Source organism: Mesoplodon mirus (genome assembly GCF_964341445.2).
Source record: "Mesoplodon mirus genome assembly, chromosome: 10".
NCBI lineage: Eukaryota > Metazoa > Chordata > Mammalia > Artiodactyla > Ziphiidae > Mesoplodon > Mesoplodon mirus.
In genome coordinates, this window is record NC_138986.1 from 39,901,105 (window position 1) to 39,921,105 (window position 20,001).

The 20,001-nt window shown below is 38.9% G+C and overlaps 1 protein-coding gene and 1 pseudogene across 4 annotated transcripts in view; both read right to left on the bottom strand.

The window, feature by feature from the left end:
* Positions 1-296: 296 nt before the first annotated feature.
* GJA1 (gap junction protein alpha 1) lies at positions 297-12,590 on the bottom strand. Of its 3 annotated transcripts, none has more exons than XM_082634262.1 (3): positions 12,386-12,590; positions 5,328-5,434; positions 297-3,220 (listed from the first exon to the last, which is right to left on the bottom strand). In XM_082634262.1, exon 3 carries the CDS (start codon positions 3,202-3,204, stop codon positions 2,041-2,043), a length of 1,164 nt encoding a protein of 387 aa, XP_082490388.1. In that variant the 5' UTR covers positions 3,205-3,220; positions 5,328-5,434; positions 12,386-12,590; the 3' UTR covers positions 297-2,040. The 3 variants fall into 3 exon arrangements, with proteins under 3 accessions (XP_082490388.1, XP_082490387.1, XP_082490386.1); XM_082634261.1 differs by lacking the exon at positions 5,328-5,434 and adding an exon at positions 5,848-5,916; XM_082634260.1 differs by lacking the exon at positions 5,328-5,434.
* Positions 11,032-20,001, bottom strand: part of LOC309811180 (matrin-3-like) — a 32,457-nt pseudogene continuing 23,487 nt past the window's right edge. Inside the window, exons 3-4 of the transcript in view lie at positions 11,400-11,505; positions 11,032-11,208 (exon numbers count right to left, since the gene is read on the bottom strand). The product of the transcript in view is annotated as a matrin-3-like (transcript). The remainder of the gene's footprint in view (positions 11,209-11,399; positions 11,506-20,001) is intronic.

The following is a 20,001-nucleotide window of genomic DNA, read 5'->3' on the forward strand; positions in this document are numbered from 1 at the left end:
CTTACTTCTGTCATGTGTGGATCTACTAAATTACTCACTTTAGACTCTATCACACATCTCATTAATTTTATATTCCAAATTCAACACTCTAATACTTTATCTTCTCTGTTGAATAAATATCCATATATGTTAATCAACATTGCACTGAATCTAGCTAATAATAAATACTGTCCTTTTAAAGATTCTGGAATCTTGTGAATCTTATTTGCCCATATCCTCATAACCAATGGAAATGTCTTTGATAATTGTGAATTGATGCAATAAAAGTTTCAAAAAATCACACGGTATATAAAGGCTATCTTTATACTAAATTAAAACTTTATTGAATAAAGAACACTCTCCAGAACACATGATCAGATGGACTAGGTCTACATTACATGCAATGAAGCTGAACATGACAGTAGTTTAACATGGAATGTCAAACAAATTAGTATTTCTCATTGTACAAAACTGCTTATGTAGTTGACATGCAAGAAGAAAAGTATGATATTCTGCATTTTCACTAATCATCCGTGATGAATTTTAAAAAGACATTTGAAGAAACTGGTAGACTTCTTTAGGATAGATTTCAAATAAATTAGTTACATGTGTACTACTGAAACTTCTTTCAACCTCTCTTGCATTCCAAATAAAATCTTAGTGCAAACATCAAAGTTGCTGGTTACTCCAAAAGACTGTCAAACTCATGATAGAATAAAAGTTCTGAATTAATGTGCATAAGTAGGACAAAACCAAGAATACCAGTTACTGCAAAATTCATTTAGGCACACTTAATAGTCCACTCTAAGCATTTTTTCTAAGTCTCTCACATTAAGTACTAAAGCCTGTTTACAGTACTAAAATTCTATCATTCAAGCATCAATGATTATATTTCAGAAAAAGAAAATCATTCATTTCAGCAATAGCATTACTGCTATATTCTAAAAAAAAAGAAAAAAGGAAAAAAAAAGAATCATAATTAACAAAACCAGTATCCATAATAGGATACATGGGGAAAAAACATTTTAGGGGGAAAAAAATGTGCTTTACTTGCACAGCAGGAATTATATAATGTAAACACCATATTGGCCCACACCACAAAATCCATGAGAAAGGTTCAAATTTGAACACCATGTGTGCATTATTTTCAAATCTGTGTTTGTGAGTTTATACTGCATCTGCTTGTACCAATACATGACAAATAAAACACACTCTTCCACACACATTCACATACAAGTGATTGTTAAACATTGAGCATGGCTTGCTTCCCTGACTTTAACTCAAAAAGTGGTAAGTGATATCCCAATTGCTTTTTAAATGTCTACAGAAATCATTAAATGAATGTGAATAGTAGTTGAGGAATGATGCAAAGTGATGGTAATAATAACGTGGATGTAAAAAAGAATATATGTATAACTGGCTGAGATTTGCAAATGCATGGAAAGTCTTCTTCTGTGGGCCGTGTCTGAACTTTTAACTGATACCAAGAATAAAAAATATAGTAGCACAAGTCCATTGACACCTGGAGGGTCAGGCCTAGAAAGCTTACCTTCAAAGTGCAAATTTTAACAATGGAATGTTTTAGCAGGGACATAAGGACAATCCTCTGTCTTCTTCTTGACAAAGAGGAGTAGGATGTTCAGGAAGTATTTTCTCCTGGCCAAAGTTATTTCAGTTTCTTGGTAAAAAAAAAAAGTATTTAACCAAAAATATCACCCACCCACTCTTTCACATACACAGAAGTATTCTTAGGGGTGTGTGGGGAAGAAAAAGCCCTTAACTATGGATCACCTAATACAACTCTTATTTAAAATTTAAGTTCTTTGAATGAACTACATTAAATACCAATATGTACCTCCCTCATCACTTCCCTCTCCACCTGCCTATCCCTAACACCCCCAGTGAACCAGGTATTCTAATGTCTTTGTGTTTTCTAAGCCTCGTGACAAGGCTGTTGAGTACCACCTCCACTGGAAAAAAATGAACACCTAAGGTGCACTTTCTATAGCACCTTTTTCTTCTCCACAATTGAGTGGAATCTTTATGCTCTCAAGACTGGACCTAGATCTCTAGGTCATCAGCCCGAGGTCGGCTGCTGGCACGACTGCTGGCTCTACTGGAAGGTCGCTGGTCCACAACGGCTAGAGGTTGTAGTTCATGGCCAGCATCGAGCTTTTTAGAATTCTGGTGGTCATCAGGGAAATCAAAAGGCTGTGCGTGGGAGTTAGAGATGGTGCTCCCTGCCTGCCCCATTCGATTTTGTTCTGCACTGTAATTAGCCCAGTTTTGCTCACTTGCTTGTTTGTTGTAATTGCGGCAGGAAGAATTGTTTCTGTCTCCAGTAACCAGCTTGTACCCGGGAGGAGACATGGGCGAGAGGGGAGCGGATGGGGAGGAGCAGCCATTGAAATAAGCATATTTTGGAGATCCACAGTCTTTGGAGGTGCTCAGTGGGCTGGTGGAAGTGTGGTAAGGATCGCTCTTTCCCTTCACGCGATCCTTAACACCCTTGAAGAAGACATAGAAGAGTTCGATGATGTTCAAGCCAAGAGACACCAAGGACACGACCAGCATGAAGATGATGAAGATGGTTTTCTCTGTGGGACGAGAAAGGAAGCAGTCCACCTGATGCGGGCAGGGGTCTCTTTTACAAGTGTAAACAGCACTCAAACTGAATCCATAGATGTACCACTGGATCAGCAAGAAGGCTACCTCAAAGACAGACTTGAAGAGGATACTGATGATGTAGGTTCGCAGCAAGCCCCCTCGCATTTTCACCTTGCCATGCTCTTCAATGCCATACTTGAACTTCTTTATTTCAATCTGCTTCAAGTGCATTGATACCATTGATTGATCCACATTGATATCATCAGTTTGGGCAGCTTTGAGTTCCTCCTCTTTCTTGTTCAGTTTCTCTTCCTTTCGCATCACGTAGAACACATGAGCCAGGTACAAGAGTGTGGGAACAGACACAAATATGATCTGCAGGACCCAGAAACGCACATGAGAGATTGGGAAAGATTTGTCATAGCAGACGTTTTCACAACCAGGTTGTTGAGTGTTACAACGAAAGGCAGACTGCTCATCACCCCAGGCTGACTCAACTGCTGTCCCCAGTAGCAGGATTCGGAAAATGAAAAGGACTGACAGCCACACCTTCCCTCCAGCGGTAGAATAGGCTTGAACCTTGTCAAGGAGTTTGCCTAAGGCACTCCAGTCACCCATGTTGCCTGGGCACCACCTGAAAAGAAAAAGACAACTAAATGATCATAGACCACAGATTGTTAGTTTAATATACAGTTTCTTTCAGCCAGCAGTCAAAGTACTGTAAAAGATCTCCTATCTTTCTAGCACTCTTCAAAAATAAACAAACAAATAAACAAAAAAAAAAAACCACAAGTGCAAACTCTCCCATTTTCCCCTGAAAAGAGCTCTCAAATTTTCTTGAGATATGCTAAATCTTAGAAACAGCAGAGCCTATGTGCAGAGTACATTACGATCTTAACCTTGCGAAGATGTATTATTTGCTCAACCACTGTCTTACCACGTGACTTGAGATGTTTTCTGCGCTAAGTGTCTCTGCTTATTTTATCCCTCTGGATGGTCCAATTAGAGGACTGTTCTTACCTGATAGGCCTGTGTCTGCATGCACACCCAAGCAAAATGCTGATATGTGGTATTCAAAAAGCATGGGTACCTAAGAATTGAGGTAAGAACACCCATACCCATGCATATGCATGCAACCTGTTTTCAAACCTCATTCCTATTACATATAGTACTTTATTCCTAATTGTATCCTGAAATGTTTCTCCTTGGTAATTCAAGCGTCATTTGTGCATACTCTACAGTGTAGTCATTTATACTTCTCTGTTTCTTCTTAAGCAGTGACTTATGTGGTTCAGAAGTCTGTCTTCTGCCCAGAGGAAAATATGTTGTACTGAAACACACCATTCTGACACACTGTGTCACTAGATGCAGGAACCTACTTTCAAAAAACAAGACTATATGCACATCACATTTCAAGTAAGAGTTCAATTGACCTCAATACTAATTATAGCCTGAGAAATAAAAAGACAACTTTAGTGTTATCTCTAGTAAAAATGATTGGTTTTAATCTTTGGATTGCTGTACAAGTAAGTTCCTTTACTGGGCTTTGGGCCCTCAGCCCACGCACTCTATTTAACTTCCTATTAATACCTAGATATCTCAAGCCTAGGACTTCCCCATTATTGGGGATGAGAAATAGCCTCATCTATAGGTATGACAGGAATTCCAGAGGTTATTTAGTTCAATTTATTCTTCTAATGCAAATAGTCCTTTTAACTGATGAAAAGTGAGGTCTTAAGTATATAGGAAATATTCAGCTATCCGTGGAGCCAGGAAAAGACTTTCAATCCCAAGACCAAGGCTTCCCAATGCACGACACTGGTCTTAAAATTATAGCAAAGCTGGGTTAACGTTAGAAATGTTTCCGTGCTTTAATATATACAATCTTAGCGGGGGCTGAAATCTGGTTAAAAAATGAATAACATTGCATGTGGCAGCCAGAGAGAATATAGTCTAATTTTCAGCAGAGAGTAATTGGAGGGTTCAGAATAGGATGAAGCAGTCAAAGATTATTTAATAATTAAAAACAAGCAAAGCAAAGACTTTTCAGGAGCTTATTGAAGTTTAAATAGTATAACTAAAAGTAGGATTATATAGGCTTCCTAGAAATATGTTTGTTGTCTGGATATAAAGAATTTTTCACCTGGTATTAAACTATAAGCCATCTTCTCCTTGTGGGAAGTAAATGAGGTCCATGGGAATCTTCTTCCCCACCAAGCAATATTACTTTTCTGTCTAATGCCTGTACCTCCTGGCTATAGAGGCCAGAAAAAAATGAATTGGAAACCTGGCCTGGGATTTCCTGGATGGAACAAAGAAGAGATGGCTGATCCATAAACTGAAACTGTATCAGCTATCTAAAGTAGCAGTCAGTGGGTATTTTGATGACAGCCCAGAGACTGGTGCCAAAGAAAGGGGGGTGGGTGATGGGTAAAGGTTGGAGGTGAGTGGTAAAGGTTGGAGGTGAGTGGGCAAGTTACAGGAAATAACGCCCCCCTGCCAGTGGTCATAAAAAAGGGAGCTTCCCCTCTAGGAAGGGCCATTTTAGATTGTGAAGCGAAAGTGAAATTGATGTATGGAAAGAGCAGTCAAACAAGAACAAAGCTAGGACTGACAAAGAGTTAAATAGCCCGGGAAAAGCTTGAAAAGCTGGAAGAGAGGCAGTAATTTAGCTTTGATGGACAGTTTGATGTGAGAGAATGCAAAAGAAAGAAACTACAATTTAGGAGAAGACACTACACCTGGAATGAAGAAGCACAGTCCGTGAGGGTCAAACAAATAGAACAGAATTCTTGAAGCTCTATCAGTAGACAGTTTCGATGTGATGATGTGTAAATTGGTCCCGATTCTGTGTAGAGAATTACAATATTTTGCCAGTGTCATCTGCTTTTGCTCAATACTCCAATTTTGGGGGGGTGGAGGTGGGGATGAATGACAAAAACAATCAAGTATAAAATGATAAACTGCACACATCTCTTCACATTGACACAATGATCGAGCTCAAGAAAAACTTAACGTGCTTCAGGTACACTGAGCAGTTGTCATTTTAGTCAGTGTTTCATTATTATTCAAAGTAAAATATGTAGATGCTGCTGATGATGACATTTTTGGTGCTCTGTCTCGTCTCTCGTTCAAAATATTTAGGAGTGGGGAAATGGCAGGAGAGCAGAAAGGGGTTGAGTGTCTGAAAAGGCCGAGGGGATGGGGGGCAGGGTTAGTATGGGGAGCAGAGGTCTCTGGGCAACTGGGAACTGAGCTTACCCTTTACTGTACAGCCCCTTGTGCCTCCAACTCCATCGGCTGCTCCCCAAGAGCACAAGGACTCAAATGCTTTATTCAAAATGAAAAAAAAAACTTCTAAGTTACTTTTGACTGTCCCCTTTTCCAGAGCCATATAAACAAATCACTGTGCCAAAGCTACAGTCACGTTGCTGTGTCATTAATGTTCTAATAATTATTAGGAGAATTAGAATATATTTTACTTCCAATTTGAAAAATTTTCCCAAGAAGGGACACTGTAATGAGTTGAGAGTGGGAAATTAAAATAAAATAAAGGTAAATAGGATTGCTTCCTGATAAAAATCCACTTAATGGATTTTTTCGGGGGAGGGGCGGAAGTACCGTGTGTGTTTCTAATATCCTAAACCAAAACATTATAAGCCCCTTGGGACTTCCCTGGTAGCCCAGTGGTTAAGACTCCGAGCTTCCACTGCAGGGGGCACAGGTTCAATCCCTGGTTCGGGAAGGAGGAGCCGGCATGCCCTAGGGTGCAGCCCCCAAAAAAACAACTATAAGCCCCAAAACTAAACTGTAAACTCTCCTAATGTTTTTCTTTAATTTTTGTAAGAACCCCTCTCCCTTGCAGTAAATGTCTTTGAGTGGGCTCAGTTGTGACCATTCCTCTATAGTTACAACAGCCAGATGTGCTTTTGGTAATATTCATACCCACACATAATTAACATAATCCACATTCAATCTGTCTGCAAATTCTATAGGCTTTATCTTCCCCCCAAAACAGACTATGAGTCTCACCACCACCCCTGCTCTTAGCCTGATCTCAGCCATCATCAGGTTACTTGTCACCTTTCTTCAGGTTATATGTCAAGACCCTAGTTACCCTGCTCGCCAATCTACTCTCCTCAGTCAGTCTTGAAAAACTAACAAGACGATCTGCCTTGATCAGCTCGGTTCCATCCCCGTGGCTTGTTCTGGTATCACCTCATCAGCCAGCACTCTAGGCCTGTCACTTGCTACTCCCCTTGTTCTGTTTTTGTTTTTTAATGGCCCTTAGCTCTACTTGGCATATTATGTATTTACTTGTTTATTGTTTGTCTGCCTCCATGACAAGGACTTATCACTATCTGCTTTCCTCAGCTAGAATGTGAGCTCCATGAGGGAGTTTCTTTTGTCCACTGCTGTATCTCCAGTGCTTAAAAGAGTTAAGAGACATTGAATATCTATTGAATGAATTAAAAACGGCTTGTGCAAAGAAAGGTACCAGGTTTCACCAGTTTTGCTTGTTTGTTTACTATCTCCTTGGGACTCTCTTAATTATAGTTATATATCCCAAACTTCTGAAGTTTCAAATTAATTTTAAAAAGACTTCCACAGTAAAAAAAAAAAAAAGTGGTATCGTCAGCATCTCATATTACACGGACTATTAAATTTTCAAGTGATAATTGCTGTAACAGAGAACTATCTGAAACAACATACTTTAAATGATTCCTGAACAGGCAATATGACTGAATTAAGAAAACAGGCTCTTTAACAAAGAATTTGTTAAACAAGGTCTTGAATTTATTACACAAGGTCATAGTGATTTGGGATCCTTGCAGAACTGCACCAGGGATCATAGATATTTATGCAGTTTCACTATTATGCTGTTTTACAGGTTAAGATTAAAACAACAACACCAAAAAAAAAAAACAAAAAAAAACTTTGTGCTGTCCAATTCTGCAGTATTCTAATTCTGACTGGACTACACAATTCAATTGTCGCTGAAAGAGACCCCACGGTGTCTTGCAATAGAAGAAATAACCTGTTAAAACTTGTGTTTATTTCAAGAATGATAAATCTCTGGGTAATATTGGGGCTCTGAAGGGAAGAGTAACAGCTGATATCAACCCTGGTTAATATAACATCTCTATATTTTGAGTGTATGTTAGGCAGTTAAGTGATTTGAATCAGGTACCATAGAACATGTATATTCCCAGTTCATCAGGTAATATACAACCTTTGCTTCCTTATACCTGGGTAGTTAGCCTAACTCTGTGATGTATCAAACCTATTCTGTGTAAACCTCTGTCCTGTTTAAAATTCTGTCTCATGGCTCCCTGACTAGCCTTAGATTCCTTTGTAAAGACTGAAATACTGCTACATTTCTGCAGGTATCTGATGTGTGGCATTGCTTTTTTGAGGGAGATGGGATGGGGAACACACTAACAAGCTTTCTTTCCCTGGCCCTCACCCTTTTTCATCACCCAGTCAGCACACATCAGCCTCCACAGAACAATGAGATGAGACGGGAGTTGAGGAGTGAGGGACTCCATCCAAAGAGACAATCCCCTCCCTAGTCCAATAGCTACCACTCAACTCCCCTACTAACGGAAGTTTCTAATGGTCACTTGAGGGGTGCTAGAGGAAAGAGCCTAAGTCAGAAGCTGCAGGCTAAAAGCCATGTTCTTAGATTGTGATTGGATGGACTTTAAAATAACGCTATTTCTCTCAGTTTTGGTGCTTCCCCCAAATGTCACCTCCAAATTTACCATTTTTATTGAAGAGCCTAGTTATTTTGTCATCATATAAACACACTCTTAGAGCCCTCACAAGTGTATTGATTAAGAACCGTCTATGGCTTCCCTGTTGGCGCAATGGTTGAGAGTCCGCCTGCTGATGCAGGGGACACTGGTTCGTGCCCCAGTCCGGGAGGATCCCACATGCCGCGGAGCGGCTGGGCCCGTGAGCCATGGACGCTGAGCCTGCACATCCGGAGCCTGTGCTCCACAACAGGAGAGGCCACAACAGTGAGAGGCCCGCGTACCGCAAAAAAAAAAAAAAAAAAGAAAAGAAAAAGAACAGTCTATTTTCCTTAATGAGCATTGAATGAATAACTCATGCACATGAAGCTCTTAATAAAAGCTCAATAAGGTTTAGCTATTACTCTTTAAATGATTTTTAGATATAGATATAGCCCACTTATTTTCTAACTTTGGCATCCTTTCTTTAGCAAAATAGCAACTAAGAAGTGATTAACATTTTCCTAACGGTAATCAAAATTAGTTTTCTAGATGCTCCTGTAATGAGTACAATATTGCTATTTTAGCAACCTCAAAGAGATCTATGAGAAGGAGGAATTTACCCTTTATCAATTAATAGGGAGAAAAGACAATGAAGAGGGTCTTTGTGTTTCTATTTGGAGGCATCTCCTCTAAATCATGGAAAAAGTCATATACTATAGAATGTATCTGCCTTACAGAAATTGCTAAAAAACTCTACATATTTTCTATATTACTGTAAATTTTAAACATTCCATAAAACACATTTTTTTTGGTCGTCCTGCGTGGCATGTGGGATCTTAGTTCCCTGACCAGGGATCAAACCCACGCCCCCTGAAGTGGAAGTGCGGAGTCTTAACCACTGGACCGCCAGGGAAGTCCCAAAACACATATTTTTAAGAAACGATTTAGAAAGCTAGGAAAACTTGGATGTGAAGGTTATTGAAAGTTAAGATTAACTTTGGCAAAAGACAGTATGTACATACATAGCCAAATGGTGAATCTAGACGGGCAAAGTGGAGACAAAGTGGAGAATTTAGGTAGTTACCCGAAGGAGGTTGGGGGGGACTCCCATTGAGGAGAAATTCTGGGGATGTTTTTTAAACTTGACTTATCTATACTGAATATTGACATTAATGGTAAACTCTAGATAATTAATAATTAATAACTTGTCTCCCCAGAGCTGAACTAACTTAACGTGTGTGAATATGCTCCAACAATCTATTCAAACAATTAAGAATCTTGAAGGGAAGTCAGATCAGAACAGGAAAGGTGGAGTCAAAGGTATTAATCACTGGTGACTTCCCTATCATTCCCTTCCCTCAGTATCATACATAGAAGCTCTGAGGCTCATACCAAGCTACCCCTCTGGATATCATCAGAGAAATGAAGGAACACACTGTAATATGAGGTTTCCATCCTTCTCTAGGCAGGAATTGGAAACATGTAAGTAACAAAACAACTCTCAATATCTGAAAACACACCCTTTCAGACGCTTGCTTGGAACTGTGTTTCCCAGCGTCAGCAATGTAAGAATCACACTGTAAAGGGCCAGGAATTGAGTGGATGGGGCGGCAGTGATAAACTATAAAAGGTAGTAGAAAAATGTGGAACATATTTAAACAGTGAAGAGAGTAGGATCAAAGCATTACCACTGCATTTTCCAGGCAAAGGACAGGTGATAACTATACTGACTTTGGAAACTACAAAGCACCAGACATACACACTGCTAGGACAGAATATCGCAATCTGGCCTATGTAGAAGAATTACCCTTTCTCCTGAAGGGTTTTCTACCTGGCTTTTTTCATTCTTTGAGACAGAGTTAATTTAATGAGGTCTCTGCATTACTGCAGGATTTTATTCTTGGCAATCCTTGTATAAATTAGGCTTTTAAAAAAATTTCATAATCTACTCTTCAAACTGCCTGAGGCATTTTAGACTGAATTCAAGTGTGCCCAATTATCAGAGGGTGAGATTAAGTATCTTTTCATTACCAGCTTGGTTTGGGAAGCAGAAGAAATTAAACCCACCTCCAAATAAAGCCACGTCTATTTTTCTAACAGTTTATAGCTCTCCTCTTCCCACCCCTACTTTGTACTCCTGGAGAGAAACACAGGCACGCCCTAGGGTGAGGATGAGGTTGGTCAAGGAGAGCTTTTGATAAGCTTTATCAGAGATGCTCTGTAAACATCAGGATGGCCAGCCAAGAGGATAAGGGTGGGCGAGCCGCTGCTGGGAACTCAAGATTTGAGTTTCCGAATTCTGTACTGATCTGCTTCTGGACACGTCATGAGCTCTTTACTCATTTCATTATGGGGCTTCCTCCGCTCTCCCCACCCCATCCCTATTCTTGTGAAGTTTTGAGAACTTACAGAAGAGTTACAAGTGCCATTTAGGCACCGTAATTCCCAAGGTACTCAGATTTCCTTATGCTTTATACAGTAGGATTCAACAAGTTCAAAAAAAAAAAAAAAAAAGGACACTGCCGGTGCGGGTTTTGGAAAGGAAATTAGATTGACACATTTAATTCAATTAATCACTTGCTCTTCTTTTACCATTTGGCCACAGTCCATCCCCCCCCCCCCCGCCTCTCTCCCTCTCCCCCTTCCTTTCCAGTGGCGGAACTCGGACCTGCGCTGGGTTTGACCGTGAGGATTTGAGGGAAGCTTCTCAGCAAACGTTTCCAAAGCGCGGAGGCTCGGTAGTGCAGGAGCCCCGGGCGAGCCGGGCAGATGATAAGATGGCAGGAGGCGCCCCGAGCCCTCCCGGCCCCAGGCCCCCGTCCTCGTTCCGCAAAGCTTTCATTTTTATTTGCTTTTCAGCATTCTCTGGTGCAAATACTTCAAACTGCAGGGTCACACCAAGAATTTAAACTAATGAGTCTGTGGAGTTAGAACAGACAAAATCCCTACCGGACACGAAAACGCACGGTTGCATTTCTGGCTAACAGAATGTGTGTTACCCATAAGAGCATGTAAGAAATTGAGCCCTTTTAAATAACAAATCAGTGTTATCTTTGCCTACTGGCAGCACCGCACCCTGCGGCTCAAACTCAAAAATGTTGCCCAAGAGCTCTGAAGTCTGCTACAGGTTCGGACAAGCGGAAGGCGGCGGGGGCGTGGGGCTGGGGGGAGGTAGCTCCCTCTAAGGCGCAGATTTAAGAAATTTCGTTCCTATTCTTTCTAGGAGCCCCTGTCTTAGGAGACCGTTTTGGAAATGCACCCTGGGATATACTCTCTTCTAAACGTCCGTTCTCTCTCTGTTAATGCTTTGTTAAGTAACCACCACCCATTCAAGGGATTTCACCTCCTGAACTGCCAGCGTGGTCGACTCAGTGGTGGCTCTCCTGAGGGTCTCAAGATTTTTGCATAGTGGTTGCTAATACAAAGTAACCCTTTACTGTTGCTTTAAGAACCTCAATATTACGGCTCTGATTTTTATACCTTTTTGTTTACCGGGTAAAATTCTAGGAAGGGACCACGTGGAAATCAAGCAGCAAGGTCTTAACAAAGCACTTTGTTAAGAAGTTTGCTTTGCAAGGCTCTAGAACATCAATCAAGATTTCCATATGAAAAAGTACAAAGAGTAGAATTCTATAGCAAGCACGTTAAGCAAATTTGCACTTTGATTTTTCTGCTGTTGTCAGTCAAACCCCCAACCTAGGCCCCCTAACTCCGCCCCCCTCAAAGTTACAAAGCACCTAGACTATTACTGATTACCCCAAAAAAGTAAAATTATCCTCTAAAATGGAGAACCAAATATCCAGTAACTTTATTCTAATATTCTGATTCTAATCAGAAAGATCTGAATCTTATTTACCTGTTGCATTATTAAAAGAAAACTTTTTAACAGTCAAAAAGTAAATACCGTAAGTTCAGTTTTAAGTTTAAAACTACAGACACTTTCAAGTTCATCATTCCCTTTACAATATTATGTGAAAGCTACATTTAACAAATTTTAAAACTTTAGAAGTTTTTCTTGTAGAAAAAGAAAGGAATAGGTAAAGATCTTTTTAAAAACTTACCCTTTCTCTTGAAAGAAGTGAAGTAGGCACGCCAAGTGATTGAACTCCTCAGAAGATGAAGTCAAATGCAAAAACAAGTCCAGGCCCTCAGACCTGTCTATTTAAAGTTTAAAAGTCCTCAGCTATCTGGTACTTTCCTCACTCCTTCCCCCTAATGAAAGAAAAGTGCTGATACCTCATAAAAGCTTTTTTCTTACTTGGAGCACAGAGCTTTTAAAAGTTTCAAACCACTGACTCAACAAGGAGGAGGGACTAGAAGAAAGGGGCGGGGAAGAGGAAAGGCGGGCAGGAGAGTGGAGAGGAGGCCGGCGAATGTGGACGGGTAAGGGAGAAGAAGCAAAGAGGAGTAACCAGCCCAGAGAAAGCTGTACTTTAAATCTGCTGACTAGAGAAATGAAATAGCATTAGAGACGTGAGTTCCACTGCTTGTAGCTGCTCCTTACAAAAACAATTATGGGTTTTAGTTAGTGCTTTTTTCACCAAAAGTCCAAGGATGATAAAAAGCAGTGTATTTTAGAATATTACTACCTTTTCTAAAATTTTACTTACTGTAATATTACAGTAAATTAATGTGGTGGAAAAGAGTATAGCCAAGGCATACTTGTTTCCTACTGGCCAAGATGTGTGAAGTTAAAAGTGCCTGTGAGTGAGTTATTTGATGAGCTAATTCCTTTCCTCTTAGTTTAAGTAGGGACAGTGAACAAAGGAAATGGAAATGGGAGAGAGAAATTTCAAAAATGAACATTTTATGGTGGTATGCCCATCCCAAATCCACCTTCCATCCCCTTGACTGCTTTGAATTTTATTCTTTACTGCAGTTTAGCAAAAACAATGTAGTTTTATGTAGCAATAGTTATAACTGTATAATATATAACACATTTTGACTGTGAAAATCTTGATATCTAACCTCTGCCAGATCTCCAGGGAACTGAAAATCTATAATATCTCAGCCCCATTCATGCCAACTCACTAAAAATGAAATCTCTTTTGTAGTGAAATGTCAGGATATTTTTATGAAATACTCATATGTTAAGTTGGCATTAAGTGGGTCCCGAAATTATCAACCTTCCTTGAGACCATTTCCCTCTCTAAAACCCACTGGATAGTTTTCTGCCTGATGACAGCAGAGGTCTGCATATAATTTTTATGTGCTTTTCCACCACTTCCATGGTCCTCCCTCTTCAGCACTCTGCATTAGGTTTTGTAATAGCCTGAGTCATGTGGCCTCAGTCATAGAGTGGGTAGATCCTTTGAGGACTCTCCAGATGCCATACTAGAGGGCTGTGGTAGGACAATTCCCATAAACTGGCTTCAGTGATGCTCCTGAGGTTGGGCAGGGAAATCTCTTGGCCATTATTCTCTGGAAACAAAGCAAACTCATCCAGCCTTAATACTCTTTACTCTTCTCAGTAGTACAGATATCAGAAAAGAAGAGGATGGCAAATGTTTTCTGATAGATACCTCTCCCTAAGTTTCAATTCGTTGAAATGATTAATAAAACACCTTTTGAAATGTTGTAGCGTTAAGACAGAGTTTTGCTCTCTTATTTGCTGGCTATGTTATTTCTAAGGGTATATTTTTCTTTATGTTAAAGAAGGGGAAAAAAGAAATAGAAATTATAATCTGACTTTCAAGTTTTCATGCTCAGCAATCCATAAATATTGTTTTGGTCTTGTATTTACATTGTCCTTTCCTTCAAATGAGTTTATTGTTTTGTCCTAACTAAAAATTACTTCCTTTGATTCAGAACACATTCACAAAAATATAATTTATTCTTTTTATTTTAAGAAAATCTGCTTTCCCTCCCCCTTAAAAAAAAAAAAGAAGTCTATGCTTCATTTAATTTACGTAAATATTTGGTTTACTTTTGTAAAAGGATTTATCAAATACAATTATTACGAAATCATCCATTTTAGTTTTAAAAATTTCCTAAAATGCTAATTCAGAATTAGTTACATGAGAGAAAAGTTGCAATTGGCTATTCTATAACAGGGTTTTTTTTTTTTTAATTAAAAATTGTGTTTATTTCCAATTCTCTTTTGTTAGGTGTATAAAATGAAATTGTTATCTAAGTATTCTGGAACCTTTTATTTTTAGTCTATTGCTTATGTGACCAACTGGAAAGAGAAAGAAAGAACTTCTTTATACCAAAGTAAGTTACTCATGGAAATTGCTTGAAACATTTTCTAAGCCAAAGAGATTAGTCATAGCATTAGCCAGCAATTAAATAATAAGTTCTCCTAACATATGGACTGTACTATATCTTTTATTTCTAAAGTGATTTCCACAAAATCTTTCATAAAAGATGAAGACATTCTATGTGATCTTCTTTTCTTTTGGAATAATGCCACCAAGATTTGATCCTATGAGTAAGAGTGCTCAAGAAGAGCTGGGTTGCTGAATGGCTTCCTTGTTGGAACATTGACAACAGTTACCTTTCATGGACCCCTCGAAGCTTCTCCAAATGTCTAGCAGCAACTCCTATTATACTTCATACTGTAGCAATGCTGGTGAGTTGTATTTTGACCAATAATATACATTTTTTAAAGTATCCCATTTATCTGACCTTAGAAGCTTATCTCCACTGGAATCTTTTGCAAAAATTGTGGGATAGGTTTTTTAAAATGTTTTTCTCATATTCTCAAAAATGCCAATGCCATTTCATTAATATAAACACTGACTTTTCAGAACTGTATATTCTCTGACTGCCAGGCCTGGTCTATGCAGAAGAAATGGATGCAGCCTGATGTGCTAGGCAACACTGCACTTTGAGAGATGAGGGACAGTCACTTAGAGTTCTGTCCTCTGCAGAATTTCTTTAGGTGCCACCATGAGCCAGGCCTTGGACTCCGTTTTATCCATGTTGCTCTGTGTATTGAGAAACACACATTATTGGCACAGTGAAGAGCAGACTATTTTTCAGAATCGTGCGAAGTATTTCTTAATATGAAAACCAAATGCATTTTTTGATTTTTACCTTTATTTCAAAATAGCAATTTTTGAAATTTTAAGAGATGAATGGATTAATTTTTAAGGATTTTGAATGCTTATCTCACACAAACTCTGATGGATTACTTCCACTTCAATGCGTAGCATTGATGTTAAAAAATAATTGATGGATAAAGATTGAAGATTAGTAAGGAGACTATTGTAATGGTAGAGGAGTGAGTTAGTTATAAGAACCTGAACTAGAGTACTAGGAGTAAGAAAGGACAAGAAGGTAAATTTACCAGAACTTGATGATAGATTGAATGGGGAGGACAAGAGAGGAGTGTGGAAACTGATTTTGGAGTTTTGATTGGGAAAATGTTACTAACACACACACAAAAAGGAAGTCCGGAGGAGGAACTGATTTGCTGAAAGATATTTAATGATTTCAACTTGGAAAATTTGGTATGAAGAACTGAAACATCTTGGTGAAGATATCTGGCTGACAGTTTCAAACATGGGCTGTGGAGTTCAGTTTAAAATTGCTATGAGATTTGGGGTTTTATTCATAGAATTGCTATTTGAAACCACAGGCACAGGTATTATTACTGAGATAGTATGTAGGCAGTGTGCCAAAAAGACAGCACTCACACAGCCTCAGTGGATTTCCTCATTTAATACAGGCAAAGAAAAAGAATGAAGAAAGAGGCAAGGTAGAATCAGGTAAAGGGAAGTGGGTTTATTTGTAAGGAAAATATCACCCTGGTACTTGGGGGAGTCTTTTTTTTTTTTTTTTTAATTACCTACTGGACTTTTTAATTAGTTTTTTTTTTTTTTTTTTTTGGCTGTGTTGGGTCTTTGTTTCTGTGCGAGGGCTTTCTCTAGTTGTGGCAAGCGGGGGCCACTCTTCATCACGGTGCGCGGGCCTCTCACTGTCGTGGACTCTCTTGTGGCGGAGCACAGGCTCCAGACGTGCAGGCTCAGTAGTTGTGGCTCACGGGACTAGTTGATCCGTGGCATGTGGGATCTTCCCAGACCAGGGCTCGAACCCATGTCCCCTGCATTAGCAGGCAGATTCTCAACCACTGCGCCACCAGGGAAGCCCCAGGGGGGAGTCTTAACTTTGGAAAAAAGGGCAGTTACTCCTTTCAAACAAGAGTGAATGAAGACCATAAAGGAAAAAAAAAATGTTTTAAAGTAGAGAGTATGTGCTTTAGAAAGCTAAGGTTTAAAAGTAACTTCTCAAATAAAGTAGATGAGGTTATCAGCTGACTCTCAGATTAGAACAAGTTGTTCAGAGTTGAAGTTTGCAATACCTCTGTGGGAGTCCAAAGGCAGCTGTAGAAGAATAAAAGGATTATCAAAGACTGGGAGGGCCTAGGATGATTTTGTATTGGATTAAGATGGCATTGTTTTATGGATTTCCTTTCATTAACATCAGAATAATTCTAACCAGGTACCAAATTTCCATTTTATCTAATGTTTATTGGACCGTAAGGAAGGAGAAAAAGTTAATTTGCAGCCCCAAAAGTATGCAAATTCAGAAATACTCTACCCAAATTGGTAAAACCAGCCGGAAAATGGGTTCTTAAAATGACTGTTGGTCAACCATATTTCCTTTGGAATAGTGTAGATTTCCCAACATATAACCCACTTGTGCTAGAATCCTTTTTCAATAGATATATGTTTCTGGGGTCTGACAATTTACTTCAGAACTCCAGAGTATTCACTTAACTGAAACTTGCTTGCTGTTTATTTATCATTCTGTCATCCTTGAGAGGGGTTTGAGGATAAAAGGTTGTCTCAACCTAGGTAAAATCTGAACTTATTCTCTAGCCTACACCTATTTCCAAGTGAATTTTTCTGTGAGGCTACACACAAAGTATTTGTCAAGGGAAGAATTTTTTGTTTTGTTTTGTTTAATGTGAAAGGCTCCCAGCCATTAGTTAAATATGTCTTTGGCGCCACCTTCTGTACAGAGTGAAAAATCAGCATCAGAAGAAGTAACTGTTAAACCATTTATTTAATACTTTAACTTTAAATTTTTCCACCTTTTTTATTAAGCATGGTTAATTTTTTGGATCACTTGTGAATGTTTACATTAATTCATTTAGCAAATATTTATGTCTCAGGAACTATGCTAGTGAGGGTTTGTTAGTTATGCAGGAAAGTGATTACTGATATAAAAACAAGGTCCAATCTGCTGGAAGTTTTAGGTGACTTTTTAAATTCTTGGAGATTCATGTTGTCACCTACACCAAAACACTAGAGGCCAAGGTCAGCTCAATATAAAGTCAGAATATTATCACCCAGTGAAGTACAGCTTAAGGACATGCAAAGCTCTTTCAGACCAAAACCATCAACCTACTCATTCCCTGTAGAGGCTAGGTTTTCCATCATTAAGTTCCACCTTTGGATTAAGACACTGGAGTTTTTAAGAAGGTGAAAATGGAGATGGAAGTATATTCTTGGAAAGGGTAAAAGAAAAATTAACAAATTAGTTTACCATTGTGACTTACAAAGACAGTTTGAAAAGACTGAGGATATAAATTCTTATGGGAATGAGCAGAAATGAATCAAGGGGCCTGTGAACTCACCTAAATTTGATAGAACTGACCTTTAGTTCTTTTTGGCACCTATCAGTGCACATCACAAAAGACTGAGGTGTATTAAAGCTACTCCCGCATGACACCAGTACCTGCTCAAAATAAAACAAGCCTTAGACCAAGTTTGGCTTCACATTTAGATACTTATTTAATAAACACCTATTAGTAAGCAGACTCTAAACATTTCATACAACTTGCTTTGTATTCTCTACAAAGTCCCAACTCTCTGTTCTTTTTAGGTGCTGAGACTACCCCCTTGCATGAAAAGTTCTTTTTTTAAAAAAAAATACATTTATTTATTTATTTTTGGCTACATTGGGTCTTTGTTGCTGCTTGGGGCTTTCTCTGGTTGCAGCGAGTGGGGGCTACTCGTTGCAGTGTGCGGGCTTCTCATTGTGGTGGCTTCTCTTGTTGTAGAGCGCGGGCTCTAGGAGCCCGGTCTTCAGTAGTTGTGGCACGTGGGCTCAGTAGTTGTGGCTCGCGGGCTCTAGAGCACAGGCTCAGTAGTTGTGGCTTAGTTGCTCCACGGCATGTGGGATTTTCCCAGACCAGGGATCGAACCCGTGTCCCCTGCATTGGGGGGCGGATTCTTAACCACTGCGTTACCAGGGAAGCCCGAAAAGTTCTTTTAAAGCAGAAGTGACAATATTCCAGAAACAGCACTTGATTGTAATAGAAAGACTCAGCCACTGGATATCCTCCCAACCAATGACTGGATACAATACCATTTGGGGGTCAAGTAAATAGTTTTTTAAATTCTGTTCACACAAAGGTCTCTAGATTATAGCCAATCTACGTAAATTGAATACCACTCATTTCACCAAGGAGAGCCTGTTTCTACTGTCCATTATGCTAATTAAAAAATCACTAATTTCATCAGTAAAAATCCATATCTGACATTCAGGATGCTAATTAGCAAATATCTAGTGTGTTTCAAAGACATGAATACAGAAGCACTTGTAGTCCTCTCTGAGGTGGCATTTTTGATGTATGTTTGCCACCCATGTCAAGCCATGAATTCTTGATTAAGTTCCCATACTCTACATGTAACTAACTCTGTATGCAACCAACCAACACACACGTTTATAGTAGTACTGCATCTTTGCTGAAGTTTTTAAAAGTAAATTACAGACACCATAAAACAGGGAAACTGTGTATTGCTTATATAGTGCAACTTAGTACACTGGAAAATGGAATTAGCTCCTGGCTTCCTGGAGTTAAGAGATGGAAGCAAAAGCCATGAGTTGAAAGGAGATACCAGAAGAATTGGAGCATCTTAAGAACATATAGAGATATTTTAACAATTTTACATTTGAATGGCCCCATCTCAAGACGTTATATATCTACCCCTAAAAATGACATGGCTATTTTAAATGCTTTTTGTTTGAAGTTAATATGTGTTCTTAATGCTTCATAATGCTTTCTAAATATTTGCTTCATAAGTAACTTGAATCCTACATCATGTGAAGTTCAGATTGATTCATATTCAGTGGGCTTTCCTTTATGTTTCACGCTGACCCTCTTCAGCCCACCCCTGCACCCCTGTCATTTTCCTGGCCTTGGGCCACTCATGTTGAAATAACGATAGGAGGTTGTTATCACCTAACTTCTGATCTCGCAAGCATCAGCAACAGTTGGGGTTCAGTATTCTCCTGGCAATCCTGTTTTATAAAATTTCCAGTCAAAACAGCAAACTTGATGTGTTTGGAAGATTCAGGTGACTTTTTAAATCTATTGGATGGGATTCATTCCAATAACTGATTTCCCCTCAATAATTTTAGTAGTTCTTTTATTTTCATTCTTGAATAAAGTATGAATGGATTTTAAATATTAAAGTTCAAAATATTAACACGTGGAAAGTGAAAGAAATCAAGCTTTGATTATTATAGATAATAGATAATAGAAGTTTTTTGTTTTTGTTTTTGTTTTAAATTCCAAAGCATTAGTAGAGGCAATGGATATAGCTCAGTGATATGATTCTCCTTTTATGGATTTCTATATAAAGAGTTTCAGTAACTTTCTTGGCTTTTTATGAAACAGTTTATCCATTGGGGGAAAAGACTACAGGTTTGTGAATCAGAC

Excerpts from the sequence above, each read along its gene's own strand:
- GJA1 (XM_082634260.1), bottom strand. The coding sequence starts at position 3,204 with ATGGGTGACTGGAGTGCCTTAGGCAAACTCCTTGACAAGGTTCAAGCC.